Genomic DNA, 18,571 nt, shown 5'->3' with positions numbered 1-18,571 from the left:
CTTACTTTCGTACAATGTGGGAGTGAGGCATTGCTTCTAAAGGTAGAGCCACTTTTCCAACCCAAGCTGCCAGGAGCCAACTTCCAGCTCGCCGCCACCGCGCCACGCCGCTCCCTTCCTCTGCGCATGTGCATCCCCGCCTTCTCCTCCCGGCTCGTCCTTCCCCGGCTTCCAGCCCCTCGTGGGAAACAATCCCTGGCCTCCAGGTCCACGCGGCGAGGGAGCTGCGGGTGAGCTCCAGAGAGTGGGGGCGAGGGCCGAGGGGACCCCGCGCGGCTCGGGGAGCCGGCGGAGGCAGCGGTGCCGGGTGGTAGGTTGGAGCCCCGCGAACATCGGCAGGACCCCAGGCGTCTGCGGCGCCTGCAGAATTGAAGGGACTGCAGGCGGCGGCGCCTCTGCCTGGAGAGGCCGGAGTCCCGCGCGGGAACGCGGACTCTCGGGCTCGCTCAGTCCTCAGCTGTTAAGCCCTTGAGCTGAGCGGGCGGCGCCGTCGTGTGGCCGCGGGTGGGGAGTACGCGTGCGTGACGTATGCGCTAGGCCCGCGGGGAGGGAGCGGGGTTGTCAAGGGGAGAGCGCGTGCGTGACGTGTGATCTAGGCCTGCTGGGAGGGGCGAGGAATGCGGGGAAGAGCGAGTGCGCGTGCGCGACATGTGTGTGCGCTTCACGTAGTGACGTGTGCGTGTGCGTCGCTTGTGCGCTGGGATTACGGGGCGCCGGGAGGCTGTGGGAGAGGACGGCTGCCCCAGGAAGGGGCTCGGAAATACATGAATTTCCTGGACCAAATAGCCCCTGGGAGATTTGTCTTGCTTAGCTGTAAAATGCGGATATCTAGAGTGCTTGCCGCATTTTTTGTGTTGTTTTGAGCGCTCACGTTTTGTTAGCTGCTGTTGTATTTAATTGTTTTGTATGTAATGCAGGCGGCTGGAGCTTGGCTGAGTCTCTAGGGCCTCCATTCCTCAGTTAATTCGTTTATGAAATGGGATTGGAGGGTGCTGGACCAGCTAGCCACCAAGGCCTTTTCCTGGCTCTAACATCACCCAGATCCCAAGTTATTATTTATTATGTATTCATTTGTTATTTGTTATGTATAATTATGACACGGTATCCTGAAGCCATCGAAGGCTGTGTGACGGTGGAAGGTCTGAGACAAATTTAAGAAGAGAGAGGTGAGCTGGAGCTGAGATGGGTGGGCACACAGGCTGCACAGGAAATGTCACCTGTTTGGAGAGTTTGTGAAGGCATGGTCGGGGTTGAAAGGCTCACCAGCCATAGCTTAGGAAATTCTGTCATTATCTGTCCCTAACACCTCCTCCTCCCCTCATTCTCCAGTCACTCTTTCCTGAGGTGAGCTGCCCTCCATGTCCCATTTTTCATGGCATCTAGAGAAATGCTGAGGTTCCTGCTCCCCCGGCCGGATAGACGCGCAGGATGGTAGTGCAGGCAGGTCCTTTTTGAGTTATCTGTTGCTTATATGAAAAATGAAAGAAAAAAAAAATTGAGCCTGAGAAGGTGAGTGGCTCAGGTCATGCAATTTGTTAGTGGTAGAATCGAGGTTGAAAGTCAGGTCTGCAGATTCGTGGGCCACTGCTCATTTTGTGACTCTTAGGTCAAAGTTAGTTTTTTATTAAAAGATCCTTGTGAAAATTGTAAGCAGGTGAGAACATTTAAAAAAAAATAATGAATCTTGCCTTAAACACTCCCATCCCTTTTTTCAGAGGTTTCTTGGATTATCTGACCTCATAGGATTAATGGTGTTAGCAGATAACCAGATAAACAATATGGTTTGAGGTGTTTTTCTCCCCCTACAACATCAGTTTTGGCAAATCCATAGTGTTCCCTCCTTTAGATTATTGTTCAATGTTAAACTCATCTTCTTATGTTTTTAATTTTTCTGTGTCACAGAACCTAAATTGGTAATAAATCAATAAGAAACAAATGTTTACATTCACTCAGTGAAAAGTATCATGTCTAAGCTCAACATAAATCGGAGCCACACATGGACAAGTAAGTATCTTGTGTGTGGAGCTGTGTAGGCAGGTGAATCCAGGAACTACAAGGCAGGCCAAGTTCTTACTTCCTTCTTCCTTCTTCCTCAGCTCTCCCTCCTCCACTAAGAGTGAAAAATGAACAAATCCCAGGTGAGTTTTTTTTTGTTTGTTTATTGCCATTTTGTCTTAAAATGCGTTTTCTAAAGTTTCTAAAGGTTTATAAAACCTTATGTCAGCTCATTTGTATTTCTAGCTTGAGTATCAGGTAGTCCTGGCTTTTGTTTCTGCATTTCCATTTCCCTTTCAACCTAATACATGCAGTCTTGCTTCTTCACCACCACTCACCTGAATCAGTTCTGGAAAAGACCACCAAATTGTAATCAAATCCAGTTTTTGTCTGTCTTACTTGACCCTTTTGCCGCATTCGGTACTATTATCCATAGTCTCTTTGTTTTGAAAGTCTCTGTTGTTGTCTATGACACTACCCTCCTAGCTCTCATTTTCCTAACTTCTGCCCCTCATGAAGTTGGCTTTGCCTTTTGCCCCAACATTGCTTATCCCTGGGTTTGTTGCTTATCCCCTGCTTATCTATCCTTAGCCAACTGCCCTTCCCAGTATACCTATTTTTCCTGACTGTTTTTGTCCTTTTTAAAAAAATGAAATAATTAAAAATTGTTAGTATATTAACATGGTTAAAAAAAAAGTAAGTGATACAAAAAAAGTAAGTAAAGGGACTTCCCTGGTGGTCCAGTGGTTAAGACTCCGTGCTTCCACTGCGGGGGGATGTGGGTTCGATCCCTGGTAGGGGAGCTGAGATCCGCATGCCGCTTGGCGCGGCTAAAACATTTTTTAAAAAAAAGTAAAAATTCACACCCCATCCTTTCTGTACCTGACGCTTCCTCCAGGTAGGGTGAGATTTATTTCTCATCTAAACTGTGACATTTTCACTGAGAGTGAAAGAGGTTTTATTAACAATTATGCTGAGACAGCTGGCATATATTGGGACAGTCCCAGACGAACTGCAGTGTATTGTCACCCTACTATAGGTATACATTATCTCTATTTCTTGTTTGTCCTCCCAGTGTTTCTTTATTCAGTTGAAAGAAAATATGTGCTCCCGGCCTTTATTTAAAAGGGAATCTATTATTAGGGCTTCTTAAATTTAGATGCATCTGTACATCCCTGGCAACGTGTTAAAATGCAGATTTTGATTTAGTAGATCTGGGTGGGGCCCTGGAGTCTGCATTTCTAATCAGCTCCCAGATGGAGTTGATTCTGCTGCTCAGGGAAGCACACTGAGTAGTGAGTATATACACTATTTCCCATTCTTCTTCTTCTTCGTTTTTTTTTTTTCCTTTTTTCACTTCTTTTTTCAGCCTGTTCCAGGGATCTTTCTGTAACAGAACATCTTTCTTTGTTAACAATCACATGGTAATTCAATTGCGAATGTTCCATAGTTTATTAAACTAGTTATTAACTATTTCCAACCTTTTGCTACTACAAACCATGTTTTAATGAATAGCCTTGTACATGTAGGTTTATTCTATCAGATAAATTCCCAGAAGTGAGATTGCCAGGTCAGAGGGTTGAATACAATTGATAAACTTGATCCTTTTGGTGGGATTATAGATGGTATCATTTTGTATTTCCATTGGTACTGCATGAGAGTGCTTTTTCTCCATAGCTTCTCCCATAGAAATATGTGGTTCACTATTGGATTTTGGCAACTGATAGGTAAAAATTAGTATTTTATGTAGTTTACATCTGTAATTATCTTAACTATGAGAGAGGTTGAAGATTTTTTTCATGCATCTAAAAGGTGTCTTGTTTTTATATTTCTGTGAACTATCTGTTCATATCTTTTGCCCATTTTGCTCTTAGGTTTCTGGCTTTTTTCTTTTTTTCAATGTCTGGTTAGCTCTTTGTATATTAGGGATACTAATGCTTGTCTTTTATATGAGTTATTTTCTGGTATATCATTTGTCTTTTGATGATTGTTCATGGTTTTTTTTCCCCATTCAGGTATTCTGCTTCAGGATACCACATTTCACTTAGTCATCATGTTTCCTTAGGCTCCACTTGGCTGTGACAGTTTCTCAGACTTTCCTTGTTTTTGATGACCTTGTCGGTTTTGAGGAGTACAAGACAGGTATTTTGTAGAATGTCCCTCACTTGGGAATTGGCTGCTGTTTTTCTCGTGGTTATATTGGGGTAATTGTTTTCTTGGAGAAAGACCACAGAGGTAGAGTGCCATTTGGTAACATCTTGTCAGGGTAAATGCCCTCCATGTGACTTTTCGCTTTTCCACAGATGATGAATCACTTTTGATCACGTGGCTGAGGTCATGTGGTCAACTTTCTCCACTGCAAAGTTACTCTTTTTTCCTCTCTTTTCATACTGTACCCTTTGGAAGAAAGTGGGGAGTTATGCTACACCTCCTTCATGGTGGAGTATCCACATAAGTTATTAGGAGTTCTGTACAGGAGATTTGTGTATTTATTAACTCAGTCAGTGTTTAATATCAATATGAACTCACGGCTAGTTATTTTTTACCTTGTTTATAGTCCAGTACTACCTTGTTCATTTTGTTGCTCAAATTGTTTCAGCTTGGTTATTAAATAGAGCACTTTCAGCTGGTTCCTTTGTCCTTCTGATGTACCCCATTATTGTGTTTTTGTTTGAGTACTTCTTCTATACTTTCTGGTAGTAGAAGATATTCCAGGCTCATCTTATATATCCTGCCCTAGAATTAGCCATTTTCCCCTGAAGAGCTCTGGTTCCTTTTATTGGAGCATGGTATTAGAAACCAAGATTGGGGGGCTGGATTGCTACTGGTTTCTAATTCCTTAGAGACCCTCTCAGCTGACTGAACAAGAAAATATATATGTATACTAACTCACATATATACACATATCTATAAATATTTCAGTATGTAACCGTCTGTGTTTGCATTAAGCTAAGTATTATTTCACACTGATGTCCCCTGCTGTAATCATTATCACATGGAACATTCTAGCCTTCTCTCCTTGCTTGTCTGTAACTCCCACTCTAGCAATCTGGCTACCACCATCCGCATTTCATTTACTTAATTGTTCAATTCCAGCATACATGTATAAGTGATTTCTGAGTCATTAACCCATGGACTCTTGGTTCCTTCCAGTTTTTGGTCATTATGAATTAAGCTGCTAGAAACATGTAGGTTTTTACATAGACATACATTTTTAAATAGCTAGGGTGTGAAACTGCTTGATCATATGTTAAGACTGTTTAGCTTTGTAAGAAACTGCCAACCAATTTTACAAAAGTGCTGCATCATTTTACATTCCTACCAACTGTGAATGAGAATTCCTCTTGTTCTGCATCTGGAACTGAAATTGATGTTGTCATTGTTTTGGATTTAACTGTTCCAGTAGATGTGTCATGGTATCTCATTTTTGTTTTAATTTATATTTCTCTAATGACAGATGATATTGAGCATTTGTTCATAAATTTATCTGCTATCCATATGTCTTTGCTTGACATGTTTATTCATATCTTTGGTCCATTTTTCTATTAGGTGATTTGTTTTCTTACTGTTGAGTTTTCAGAGTTCTTTTGCGTATTTTGAATGCAACTTCTTTATTAGATATATATGTTGCAAATATTTTCTCCCAGTCTGTAGCTTGTCCTTTCATTTTCTTACAAATGGCTTTTGCAGGGCAAAATATTTTAAATGAAACCCAACCCATGTATTTTTTAAATGGAATGTGCTTTTTTCTGTTGTATTTAAAAACTCATCACCAAATCCAAGATCACATAGATTTCCTATGTTCTATATTGTCTTCTAGAAATTTAATAGTTTTGCATTTTACTTCTAGGTCTGTGATTCATTTTTAGTTAATATTTGTATAAGGTGTAAGGTCTGTGTCTAGGTTCATTTTTTTGCATAGATGTACAGTTGTTGAAGAATCATTTGTTGAAAGACTACCTTTTCTCCATTTAAATGCCATTGTGCCTTTGTCAAAAATCAGTTGACTATATAAAACAAACCAGCGAATATAAAGGAAAAGAAACAGACTCACTGATATAGAGAACAAACTAGTGGTTACCAGTGGAGAGAGGGAAGGGGGAGGGGCAAGATGGGTTAGGGAATTAAGAAGTAGAAACTACTATGTATAAAATAAATAAGCTACAAAGATATACTGTACAACACAGGAAATATAACCAATATTATATAATAACTATAAATGGAATATAATCTTTACAAATTGTGAATCACTATGTTGTACATGTAAAACTTATATAGTATTGTACATCAGCTATACCTCAATTACAAAAAAAAAAAAATCAGTTCACTGTATATCAATGGATCTGTTCCTGGGACCTCTGTTCTGTTTCACTGATCTATGTGTCTCTTTCACCAATAACACACTGTCTTGGTTACTTGTAGCTTTATATGTCTTGAAATCAGGTAATGTATATCCTCTTTTTCCTTCTTCCATATTATGTTGGCTATTCTAGGTCCTTTACCTTCCTATATAAATTTTAGAATCATTTTTTCAGTGTCTACAAAATAGCTGGGATTTTTATTTGAATTGCACTGAATTTATAGATTAAGTTGGAAGGAATTGACATCTTAACAATACTGAGTCTTCTGATTGATGAATATGGAATATCTCTCCATTTACTTAGATCTTTGATTTCTTTCATCAGTTTTTGTTTTTCTGCATATCCCTGTAATATATTGTGTTAGATTTATATGTGAATACTTTTTTTTTTGGTAGTGGTATTGTAAATGGTATTTTTTTCATTCAAAAATTTGAAATTCCAATTGTTTATTCTGATATGGGAAAACAGTTGACTTTTTAATACTGACCTTGTATCCTATGATGTTGCTATATTTGCTTATTACTTCAGGATTTTTTTTCTTTTTCTTTTTGTAGATTCTTTGGGACTTTCTACATAGACAATGTTGACTTCAAATAAAGACAGTTTTATTTTTTCTTTCTAATCATATTTCGGTTTTTTATTTTATTTCAGTTTTTTTGTTTGTTTTGTCTTGTTGTAGGTCTTTCTGCACTAGCTAGGACTTGAATAGGAGTATTAAGACAGGACATCCTTGGCCTGTTCCTGCACTTAGGGGAAAAGTGTCCAGTCTCGTAACATTAAGTATGATGTTGGCTTCTTCATCAAGTCGGGAAAGTTCCCCTCTATTCCTAGTTTGCTGAGAGTTTTTATCATGAATGACTGTTGGATTCTGTCAAATGCTTTTTCTTCATTAATTGATATGATCATGTAATTTTTCTTCTTTGGCTTATTGATATGTTGTATTATATTGATTGATTTTTTTTTTAATGCTACCCAGCCTTCCATACCTGCAATAAATTCCACTTGGTTGTGGTTTGTATTTCTTTTTATACATTGTCAGATTTGATTTACCAATATTTGAGAATTTTTGCATCTATGTTATTGAGAGACATTAGTCTTTATTTTTCTCATAATGTCTTTATCTAGTTTTGGTATTAGGGTAATGTTGGCCTCATGTAATGAGTTTGGAGGTGTTATTTACCAGAGGAGATTATGGAGAATTGTTATTATTATTTTTTCCTTAAATGTATAGTAGAATTCAACAGTGATGCCATCTGGGTTTGGTTCTTTCTATTTTGGAAGTGTTTTAATTATTGATTCAATTTTTTTTTTAACAGAAATGAGTCTATGCAGGTTATCTGTATCTCCTTGTGTGAATTTGGTAGCTGTGTCTTTTAAGGAATTTGTCAATTTCATCTACGTTACCAATTTTTCAGGAATAGAATTATTTGTAGTATTCTCTTATTATTTTTTTAATGCCATTAGGCTTAATAGTGTCAACCTGTCTTTCATTTCTGAGATTTCCAATTTGCCTCTTTTTTCTTTTTTTCTTGGTTAGATTGGAGGTTTATTAATTTTATTGATCTTTTCAAAGAAGCGACTTTGGGTTTCATTGGATTTTTGTATTTTTTTCACATTTTCAATTTAATTGATTTATTCTAATTTTTATTATTTCCTTTATTTTGCTTGGTTTAGGCTTAATTTGCCTTTTTTCTCTAGTTTACTAAGATAGAAGCTTAGGTTTTTTATTTTAAATCTTTTCTAATATATACATTTGATGCTATAAATGTCCCTCTGTGCACTGCTTTCACTGCATCACACAAATTTTGATACATGGTATTTTCATTTTTATTTCATTTCATTTAAAATATTTTAAAATTTCTTTTGAGACTTCTTTGACTTATAGGTTATTATAGGTTGACTTATAGGTTATTTAAAACTTACAGGTTATAGGTTTGACTTATAGGTTATTTATAAGTATGTTGTTTAATTTTCAACTATTTGGAATTTTTCAGCTATCTCTTGCTTATTGGTTTCTATTTAATTCCATTGTGGTCTGAGAACATATTTTGTATGATAGCTATTGTTTTAAATTTGTTAAGGTGTGTTTTGTGGCCAGGACTATGGTCTATCTAGGTGAATGGTCCATATGAGCTAGAATAGAATGATAGAATGTGTGTTTTGTTTTTTTGGATGGAATATTCTACAGATGCCAGTTAGATCATGTTGATTGATGGTGCTGTGCAGGTCATCTGTATACTTACTGATTTTCTGCCTGCTCGATCGCTCAAGATAGAAGACTCCAACTATGGTTATAGATTTGTCGTATTTCTCCTTTCAGTTCTATCAGTTTTTGCTGTATGTATTTTGATACTCTTTTGTTAGATGAATATGTTTCAAATTGTGTCTTCTTTCTCTAATATGATTTGAACCTGTCTAATGGTTCTTAATTTCAGATATTGTAATTTTCAGCTTTGGAATGCCCATTTTATGCAAGTATGTATGTATCTGTGTGTGTTTGTATACACATGTATCAGAGGTCCCCAAGACCATCACCAGGTTCAGTGATTTGCTAAGATGACTCAGTATGTAGTTGTACTTAGTGCTGTCACTTATTGAAGTGAAAGGATACAAAGCACAATCAGCAAAGGGAAAAGGCACATGGGGCATAGTCCAGAGGACACCAGGCGCAAGCTTCTAAGAGTCTTCTCCCAGGACACACTTAAGTCCTCTAGCAGTGAGATGTGGCAACAGATGTGAAATGTCTGCCAGGGAAACTCAACAGACACTCAGTGTTCAGCATGTTTATCAGGGGCTAGTCACATAAGTGCTTTCTGCTTAGCATATAACAAAATTCCAAACTCCAGAAGGAATGTATGTGTGCAGCATAAACCATATTGTTTACACAAACAGTTTAGACTCAGTGAACCATTCTTATCAAGGACTGGTGAGAACCCTCCTGAAATCCAAGTTCCCAGATGCCAGCCAAGGAACACCCTTGTAGCAGATCTTTCAGAGGATAGCAGTGTCAGGCCTGCTCTGTTAATTCTTTCTCCACAACACACATACCATATATCTGTTGAACTTCTCCCATCCTTTCATTTATTTTGTTCATATTTTTCTCTATTTTATTGAACATATTAATCATAACTCATTTTGAAGTTCTTGTTTGTTCCAATATCTGAGTGTCCTATGGGTATGCTTTTATTTTCTTTTTTTCCTTGGTCTTTGTCTCTTCATATAACATGAAATTTTTTATTGGATGCTGAACATTGTATTTAACAACACAAATATTGGTAGAGGCTCCAGAAAATGATCTCTTTTAGCGGAGAGGATTCATCCGTTTCTCTGTTGGGCAGGTAGAGTACAGGACTGGTCACTTTAATCAGTCACGGGTTGAGCTTGGTTAGGGCCTGTACCGTATTAATTTTAATCCCTCTGTTCATTTTAACAACTGAAAGTTTTACTTCCTTAGTGACAGTTAACTTTATAATATAAAAGATAATATGAAAGAACTTTTTCTTCGTAACCCCAGTCTACTTTGTGCATAATGCTAGCTCCTACAATTTCTAATTTAATAAATGTTAATGTGTATGTCTCCTTATCAGGAATAACATTTGTAGCAACTAGTTCCACCCCCTTAGTGGAAACTCAATTTGTACAAGATATTACTTTTTTCCTACATAGGATAGCATAAAAGAAGGCAATCCTATATACCAATTTTTAGTAAACTCTAAAGAGATTAGTTCTTTTAAATATTTACCACTCATAGAGCTCTGACAATTTCATATAGAAAAGGAATATACTGTTACAGGAACAAGTGTCATTCAAAGATGTGTGTGTGGACTTCACCCAGGAAGAGTGGTACCTGCTGGATCCTGCTCAGAAGATACTATACAGAGACGTGATCCTGGAAAATTACAGCCACCTTGTCTCAGTAGGTAAGAATTTTTTCTCCATGTGAATGAGTAGCATGCATTTCTTAGTTGATGAAACATAAGAACTCCCTATGGAATTTTCTGATGGAGATTCAAGGGATCAGATGACTGATCCCTTTTGGCCACTATAAAGAATGCTATGTTCTTACCTCTTTAAGGATTGGTTCATTTAGGCACCTCTTTTAGGTAGCTCCTGAAGCTATACATTTCTTCCCCATCATTTTTTCAGAGTCCCTGAAGCCAGGCTGTTCAGTCATAGTCCTGTGTTATTTTCTTTACAGGGAATTGCATTACTAAGCCAGAAGTGATCTTCAAGATCGAGCAAGGAGAAGAACCTTGGATATTAGAGGAAAGATTCCCAAAACAGTGCTGCTCAGGTGAGTTAGTGAGTTCACTGGCAGATGGAAGCCAGAGGAAATGAGATCTTAGGGCATTGGTTTATGGTTTATCAACTTTGAACTATTTTTCCAAAAAAACATTTTTTAGCCCCAGACCTTTGGAAGTAATTAAGGACAGTTGGCCCACATCCCTTTGTTACCTTAATCACATTCCTCCATATGTCACTTTCACTCATAAATGCTTCCCTTTGTTCTTTGACATTTTAGAGTGATTTACCTATATCCATAATCCAAACTCATTTGGCTTCATCTGAGATAGTTTTTCTTGGTTACTTTATCTTTTAAAATCGTTCACCTTCTCTGTATTGTCTTTGGACATCTCTTGTTAGGTAGTATGTATTCATGCAATACTTCCATATATTCATTTAACAAATATATGCTGAGCACCCAATATGACCCAACTATGTTTATAGGTAATTAAAAGAATGTCCCTATTATCACAGAGTGTCTATTACAGTGAGGGACAGAAAAGCGTAGGTTTGTGTGTGTATGGAGTTATACATGCTTGTATACACACACATGGTGTTGGGTGGTGATAAATACTGTAGAGAGTTAAAGCAGTGGAAAGGGGGTTGGAGAATGATGGCATGTGCTATTTGGTATGGAAGTCAAGAGAAAACCTTTTTGATGAGGTCCACAATAGGCAAGTCTCTAATAAATTAAAGTGTGAGCTCTGTGGATTCTGAGTATTCCAGACAGAGGGAACATCAGATGCTGAACTTCTCAGACAGGTGTGCTCTTAGGGTGTTTGAGGAATGGCAAGGATGTCAGTGTGGCTGGAGGTGAGAAGGCCTGGGGGAGATTGGTAGGAGATGATGTCATAAGTAGCATGTATCATGGGAGACCCATTAATTTTATTTTGAGTGATGTGGGAAATCCTCAGGCTTTTTTGAGTAAACATAAATCAGATTAAGCTATAAGATTGGATTTACAATTTAAAAGGATCCCTCTGACTTCTGTGTGGTGAATATGTGGTGGGTAGTTGATGCTTAGGCACGAGCAAGGAAGGAATAACAGGACACTACTATGTACTCGGGAGGAGAGAGGCTAGTGGCTAAGGCTATGTTGGAAGTGCTGAGAAATGGTGGATTTGTACATATATCTTGGAGATGAGGCCAAGAGGATTTGCTGTTGGGTTGGATACAGAGTGTGAGAGAGAGAGGAGTTGAGCATGATTCCAGTGATTTGTCTCAAGCACCTGATAACTTAGGGTACCATTTACTGAGATAGAGAAAATTTGGAGGAGAGATTATAGGGGAGTTACTACAGATTTTACATTTGGACACAAGAAGCTGAGGTAACTGTTAGAATCTGGGATTGAAAAGGAGATTTCATATATATATCGTATGAAGTACATAATGAGGCCAGACCTAGAAGTATCCATTCGAAAGGCATCAGCTTTAGGTGGTGTTAAAGGTTGGGGCTAGATGAAGACTTTTAGATTAGAGATTGGCCAACTTTTTTGTAAAAAACCAGACAGTAAATATTTTAGGCTTCCTGGGCCACACATGGTCTCAGTTGCTGCTGCTGCTCTTCCTCCTCCTCCTCTTACCTCTTCCTCCTCACTCCTCCCTGCTGCCTCTTCTGTTGTTTTCCCTCTAAAAACATAAAAAACATCCTTAGTTCTAGGACCACTGCCTTGCAGTCATAGTTTGCTATGGACAGTCTCCTTTTCTAGAGAGTGATTGTAAATGAGAGAGGTAGTCCTGGGATGGTACCACTTTTACAAGGTGTGTAAATCCATTAAATCTCGTCATTAGAGGAGACTGAGACGAACAGTCTGAGGTACAAGAAAATTAGAGAGCCTGGTTTCCCAGGGGTCAAATAAGGAACATTCAACCATCCATTACTGCCTTAAATGGCAACCATGGGATCAGGGTACGGAACCCGTTATCCCCTATTACTAGTTTTTTCAAATACTCCTGATATTGTTTTCCTTTCCGTCTTCTTCATCTCTTCATTTTCTCACTTTTCACTGATGTCACTCAAAACCATAACTGTGTCTCTGTTCTGTCATTCCTGACTTGATCTAATTCCTAGTTGGTTTTTATTTTTTTACCTAAAGCATCCAATTTATCTTTCACTAGCCTAACAAAGTTGCTCCTTATTAATAAATGAATTTACAGTCTCCTTCCATTGACTGTCACAATGTGGTCCTGTTCTGTATATCTTAGTCTTTCTTTCTGCTCTTTAGAGTTTATACTAAACCTCATACTATCTTATGTCTTAAATTTCACTTATAAATATTTTATCTTTTTTCTGTAACTTTTACTTTTGTTTATTTTGCCTTTTCAGAAAATTAAAATTATAATGTAAAGTGTTTAAACATGGCATGGTATATAGTAATGGCTTGTTATTATTTCACTTATTTTAAATTAGAGATCAATTTTTTGCTGCAACTTAAATAGTCCATATTTTGTAACCCTAACCCACTAGTATCTGTATCCCAAAAACTCAGACCTGATCATATGACTGCTACTTGGGGTTTCTATCATTGTTGAGATTTTGTTTTCCCAAAGAGAAGGCCCTTTCATATTTTTCCTGATTCTGATATTTTAATAATTACTTTGTTGAGCCAAGTTTAGAAGAGATCACTCTTTTTCATCCATTCAGAAAGCATTCTATAGTACTCTTCCTAAATGCACATTTCCTTATTTTGTCCTCATGTACAGGTTGGAAATAATTCATATGCACATTACTTTCTAAGAAGGATTAATGTGTATCCTCAATGAAGTCAGAGGAAACAGGATTTTGCTAACACCTGTCAAGAGCTAGACTGTGGTCATGACAAAGGATTTAGCATTGAGCACTGGATTTGTTTTATTTTACAGTGAATTAAACAGACAGTAACCTCTTCTAAGGCAGCAAGTGGAAGCTAAACATGGTAGGGATGTTGTAGAGTTTGTTGGCTTTTGTTCTTTTATTAATATTTTTGTGGTTTGTTATTTTAAATTAAAGTAAGTAGCATTTCCTGAAGGATGTCCAGGTCCCAAGGAGAGCCAAGGCTGGAGTGTAGCTAATTAAGTGAAATGTGTGTTATTGGGAATGAACAGTTTATGAGCGCTCCAGCTAGAGTTGCACAGATATTTTTTAATGGATTTGTGGAATTGTGATTTGAACTCTTACTGTGAATCTAGTTTTTGTTTTGATTTGTGTTTGCCAGGATAAAAACTATTATCAGTTAGTCTTTGGAGCAGTGGGCTCAGGACTGTTCTAGATTTTTTTTTTAAAACACGTAATTAACATTGTTGCATTGGGTACCAACAGTAAAGTATAGACAAGAATTTTTATGATAAAGTTTGTTGAAGGTCTCAGAACCATATAGACAAATGTGATCATTATGGGTCTCACCAGTAAGTAAAAGCCACAGATGAGGCTAGATATGAAAGCAGAAAACCTCACTGTAAAAGATAAACCTAGATATAAAAGCAGACTTTAAAATCAGTGTTGCTTTAGAAACAAAATTGTTTTGAGGAAAAGTGGACCAGCAGACTGAAGTAAAGAAACATATGACTTGATGGTTGGGATAACTTCATTAACAGCTGTGAGAAAACCAAATGAACCTGGTCGTTTTGCAGAGATGGTCTGCCCCTCCTCTATTTTGTATTTCCTGTTGGGCATTTGTGTTGTTGTGAATCACAGCTAGATAGAGTCTGGGTTAAAGCACTGTCCCTTAAAACATGAGGAAATAGGTGCTTTCAGAAATTTATTTTGATGTTGCTATATCAAATGGGAAAAAGAGGAATGTCAACATGCATATTAGTGAGGATCCTACCACAGTAATCAAGCTGTGGGAAGATAAGGACAAGAAACCATAATCTGTCTCTGTCAAACTGAGTACTTCCTCTAATATGTTTCTCAGACAGTCTATTTTCCTTTAAAAAAACAAAACAAAAACAAAAAACCTCCTTTGTTGAACTCATCCAGTTCTCGGAGTTTCCTGCTCCCTACATGAACAATGCTCAGAAAATCTCCATCCCTTGCTCACCATGTCTTGAGTTCATTTCACCTTCTCTAGCCTGCTGCTCTTACAGCATTTAAAAAAATAATTATTCCTTGTGAATTAAAGGAAAAACTAGATCCTGGGCTAGCGGACAATTCTTCTGAACCTGAGGAAGTTGGTGTCTTCAGAACTTTAGTCTGGTGTTGATGTGTAGAGTAGAAGCAAGTACTCTAGTAGGAATCCCACCCAGCAATCAGTGTCTGAGGGGATTAGGACTAGACTGTCTGTCTCCACCAAACATAGTTCATCCCCTGAAAGCCCTTGTCTACTAATCTTCAACATCACTTTATTCAGTGTTCAACGTCGCTGTTGGGCTCACTCCATTCTCTTGAGCTTCCTGATTTCTGAATCAGCCACTCACCGGTTCCCTGCGCTTTGAATTTATTTCACCTTTTTCTGTCCAGTTTTAAAGGTTATATTAATAAAGTATTCCACTGCAGCATGTATTTATTTTCCACTCAAACCAGAAGGGTGAAGGAAATGTATACTTGGATTTAGTTTACACCAGAAAACTGAGCCTAAAACAAAAGAATTGACTGTGTAATAGGGAATTAGTATAAAAGTCCAATTCCATTATAAATGTACTAGGATTTATAAGATGTGGTTATTTTTCTCATTTCTAGAAGACTGGAAAGTTGATGACCTGATAGAGAGCAGCCAGGAAAATGAAGATGAACTTTTTTGGCAACTTGCTTTCACCAACCAAACGTTAAGTACAGATAGTGGTGACAGAGTAAGGAAAACTTTAAATCTAGGTACAGACTCTGTTCCTTCAAGAAATTTTCTGTATAAGATATGTGACACATGTGAAATGAGTTTGAAAAATATTTCAGGCTTAATTATTAATAGAAAGAACTATTCTGGAAAGAAGCCTGATGAGTTTACTGTATATGAGAAATTGCTCCTTGATATTCGGCATGAGAAAACTCCTACTGGAGGGAAATCTTATAAATATAATCAAAAAAAGAATGTCCTCAATCGTAGCCAGGATCTCACTCAGCCAATTTTTGACCCACCTTTTGAGTATAATGAAAATGGACAAGGCTGCCATGGGGAGGCAGACTTTTTCACAAACAAGAAAGCTCAGATAGGAGAGGCACACTGTAAATATAATGAATGTGGAAGAACTTTCATCCAAAGTTTAAAGCTCAGTTTATCTCAGAGAACTCATTTGGAAATGGAGCCATATGAATGCAGTATTTGTGGGAAGTCCTTCTATATGGATTTAAGATTGGGGCATCAGAGAGCTCTTACAGGGGAAAATCCTTATAATGAATATGGGCAGATTTTCTGTGACAGTTCAGCTTTCATTATCCATCAGGGAAATTACACAAGAAAGATCCCCCATGAATATAAAGTAAGTCACAAAATGTGGGAAAAGTCAACCCTCTTTAGACATCAGATAGTACACATGGGGGAAAAACCTTATGAGCACAATGAAAATGGAAATACTTTCAACAAGAAGTCACATCTCACCCAACTTCGAAGAGCTCACTCAGGAGAAAAAACCTTCGAATGTGGTGAATGTGGGAAAACATTCTGGGAGAAGTCAAACCTCACTCAACATCAGAGAACACACACAGGAGAGAAACCCTATGAATGTACTGAATGTGGGAAGTCCTTTTGTCAGAAACCACATCTTACCAACCATCAGCGAACACATACAGGAGAAAAACCCTATGAATGTAAGCAATGTGGAAAAACGTTCTGTGTGAAGTCAAACCTCACTGAACATCAGAGAACACACACAGGGGAGAAACCCTATGAATGTAATGCATGTGGAAAATCCTTCTGCCACAGGTCAGCCCTAACTGTGCATCAGAGAACACACACAGGAGAGAAACCCTTTATATGTAATGAATGTGGGAAATCCTTCTGTGTGAAATCAAACCTCATTGTACATCAAAGAACTCACACAGGAGAGAAACCTTATAAATGTAACGAATGTGGGAAAACCTTCTGTGAGAAATCAGCTCTCACTAAACATCAGAGGACTCACACAGGGGAGAAACCCTATGAGTGTAATGGATGTGGGAAAACCTTTAGTCAGAGGTCAGTACTCACTAAACATCAGAGAATTCACACAAGGGTGAAAGCTCTTTCAGCATCCTGAACGTTCTGAAGCCTTTATCCACTCTTTCAAATTCCTTATACAGGTTTTTAAAATGAGATTAATGAAACCCAAAGAATGCCACAAATTATTAGAAAGTGAGGTTTTGTTGTACTTCAGATAATTAGTACTAGAATAAAACCTTATAATGTTTTGAATACGTGAAAGCTTTCAAGAAAAATTAAAACTTTCCATCAGAAAATTTATATTGAGGGGAAATTCATTTAAATAATATGGCAAAAACCTTTATCTAGAATTTATGTTGTGTAGTGCCATATTCTGGATGTGATGCCGAAATTTTATTGTAAATATGATGGATGATACTCATTTACAGTCATACTCACAGAATCTGAAGTTTAAAAAAGTTAAATGACAACAGCATTAAACATTTATGCAAAGAGTCCTTGATGTTTGCAGGCCTTATGTGAGTATGCTAATATCATAGAAATTTGAGTTATTCTTGATATGTATATTAGAGCCCAACATGCTTGTGAAGAGAAACTCTGAACCCTTAGTTAAGTAACTATTATGGTCTATATTAATATTTCCCACACTAGATACCATCAGTGTCTTCATAGGTTGACACAATTATGTACATATGTATATGTAAATATGTTTATACACACATACCAACACACAGTGGTGTACTGCAGTAAGCTTATACTGGCTTGCAAGTACTGCTGATTGTTAAATTTTCAGGAATTTTGTGAGCCAGTTGTTAAACAGAGTCATTATTTAAAAATTAAACTATATAAACTTACAGTTAAATATTTAAAAAGCAAGGGTAATAAGTATTCAACATTCATCACTTCCTAATTACTTCACAGTATTTTGCTGTTATCTTTGTTCTTTAGGTTATTTGTATTGTTGAATCTGCATGGTGAATACTGTATAATGATGTGCTACTGGATATCTCTTCCCAGCTCTACATTCAGTGCCATCATGTTGGTAGCTTGGCTTTAGTGGGAGTATTTACACCATGATAATTGGCAAACTCTACAAATCAGGGTTTTGTTTTCTCAGAGAACCTGTAGTCACATATTTACAGTAGCACATCACTGTGTATTTATGAAAATACATTTGGAAAATTTAAAGTACAAGCCACATACCCCTTTTTCCGTTTCCTGATATAAATAAATGGCTATGGCCATTATTGCTGAATGGCCTCTTCAATAAAGAAGCCAAAATATGTTTTTGTGAGGTTTTTAACTACCTCTGCATCAATCCTATTCTAAATACTACCAGAGTCTCTCTGTAGTATGGCCAGTATATGCTATTTTACAACCATATTGCTTACCTTTCTTCTGACTTTGCTGGCATATGTGAATGAGTATGGCCATTTTTACTGAGCTTCCACTTCCATAAAAGAGCCAAACAATATTTTTCTGAGGTTACTCAGCTGCCTTGGGTCAGTCATTAATGTAAATGCTATTAATAACAATGATATTTACATAAATTTCGCAAAGGTTAACATCAGTTATGAACAGTAATGCTCACTGCATTCTACAAATAAAAAGTAGTGGTGTATAATGAAATGCCTCTGTCATATTCTTGTTGCTTCGTTGCTGTATCTATTTAGGCATGATGTGTGTAACCTGAGTTGTATGTAACAAAGGAACTATGTATTTGTATTTAATTTAATAGACTGTAATATACTGTCTCTCTCTCCTTTGTCCTACTGTTACCTTTGCTTCCTTGGAACACATTGAAAGCAGTTCCAAGAGATACTGCCCACCCAACAGCCAATCCCTGCTTCTTACTTGCTGGGCTGTTTTGTCTCTTTGTCC

The 18,571-nt window shown here is 37.6% G+C and overlaps 2 protein-coding genes across 11 annotated transcripts in view; one reads left to right on the top strand and one right to left on the bottom strand.

Annotated features, from left to right (window-relative positions):
- Positions 1-137, bottom strand: part of LOC309643108 (uncharacterized protein) — a 65,315-nt gene extending 65,178 nt beyond the window's left edge. For 2 of the 3 annotated variants that reach the window (XM_082425517.1, XM_082425519.1), the window contains exon 1: positions 6-137. In XM_082425517.1, coding sequence (XP_082281643.1) covers positions 6-134 — 129 coding nt within the window. In that variant the 5' untranslated portion in view covers positions 135-137. The remainder of the gene's footprint in view (positions 1-5) is intronic. The other variant, XM_082425524.1, reaches the window with a different exon arrangement.
- ZNF248 (zinc finger protein 248) lies at positions 131-18,437 on the top strand. 8 transcript variants are annotated; one of them, XM_082425552.1, is made up of 7 exons: positions 140-230; positions 1,113-1,166; positions 1,903-2,004; positions 2,097-2,138; positions 10,150-10,272; positions 10,555-10,650; positions 15,298-18,437. In XM_082425552.1, exons 3-7 carry the CDS (start codon positions 1,965-1,967, stop codon positions 16,785-16,787), a joined length of 1,791 nt encoding a protein of 596 aa, XP_082281678.1. In that variant the 5' UTR covers positions 140-230; positions 1,113-1,166; positions 1,903-1,964; the 3' UTR covers positions 16,788-18,437. The 8 variants fall into 8 exon arrangements, with proteins under 8 accessions (XP_082281679.1, XP_082281678.1, XP_082281683.1 ...); XM_082425551.1 differs by having other exon boundaries at positions 182-230; positions 918-1,166; XM_082425553.1 differs by lacking the exon at positions 1,113-1,166 and having other exon boundaries at positions 131-230.
- The last annotated feature ends 134 nt before the right edge of the window (positions 18,438-18,571 follow it).

This window comes from Balaenoptera physalus (genome assembly GCF_965194825.1).
Source record: "Balaenoptera physalus genome assembly, chromosome: 14".
NCBI classification, from domain to species: Eukaryota; Metazoa; Chordata; class Mammalia; order Artiodactyla; family Balaenopteridae; genus Balaenoptera; species Balaenoptera physalus.
This window is presented reverse-complemented; position numbering and strand designations above follow the sequence as displayed.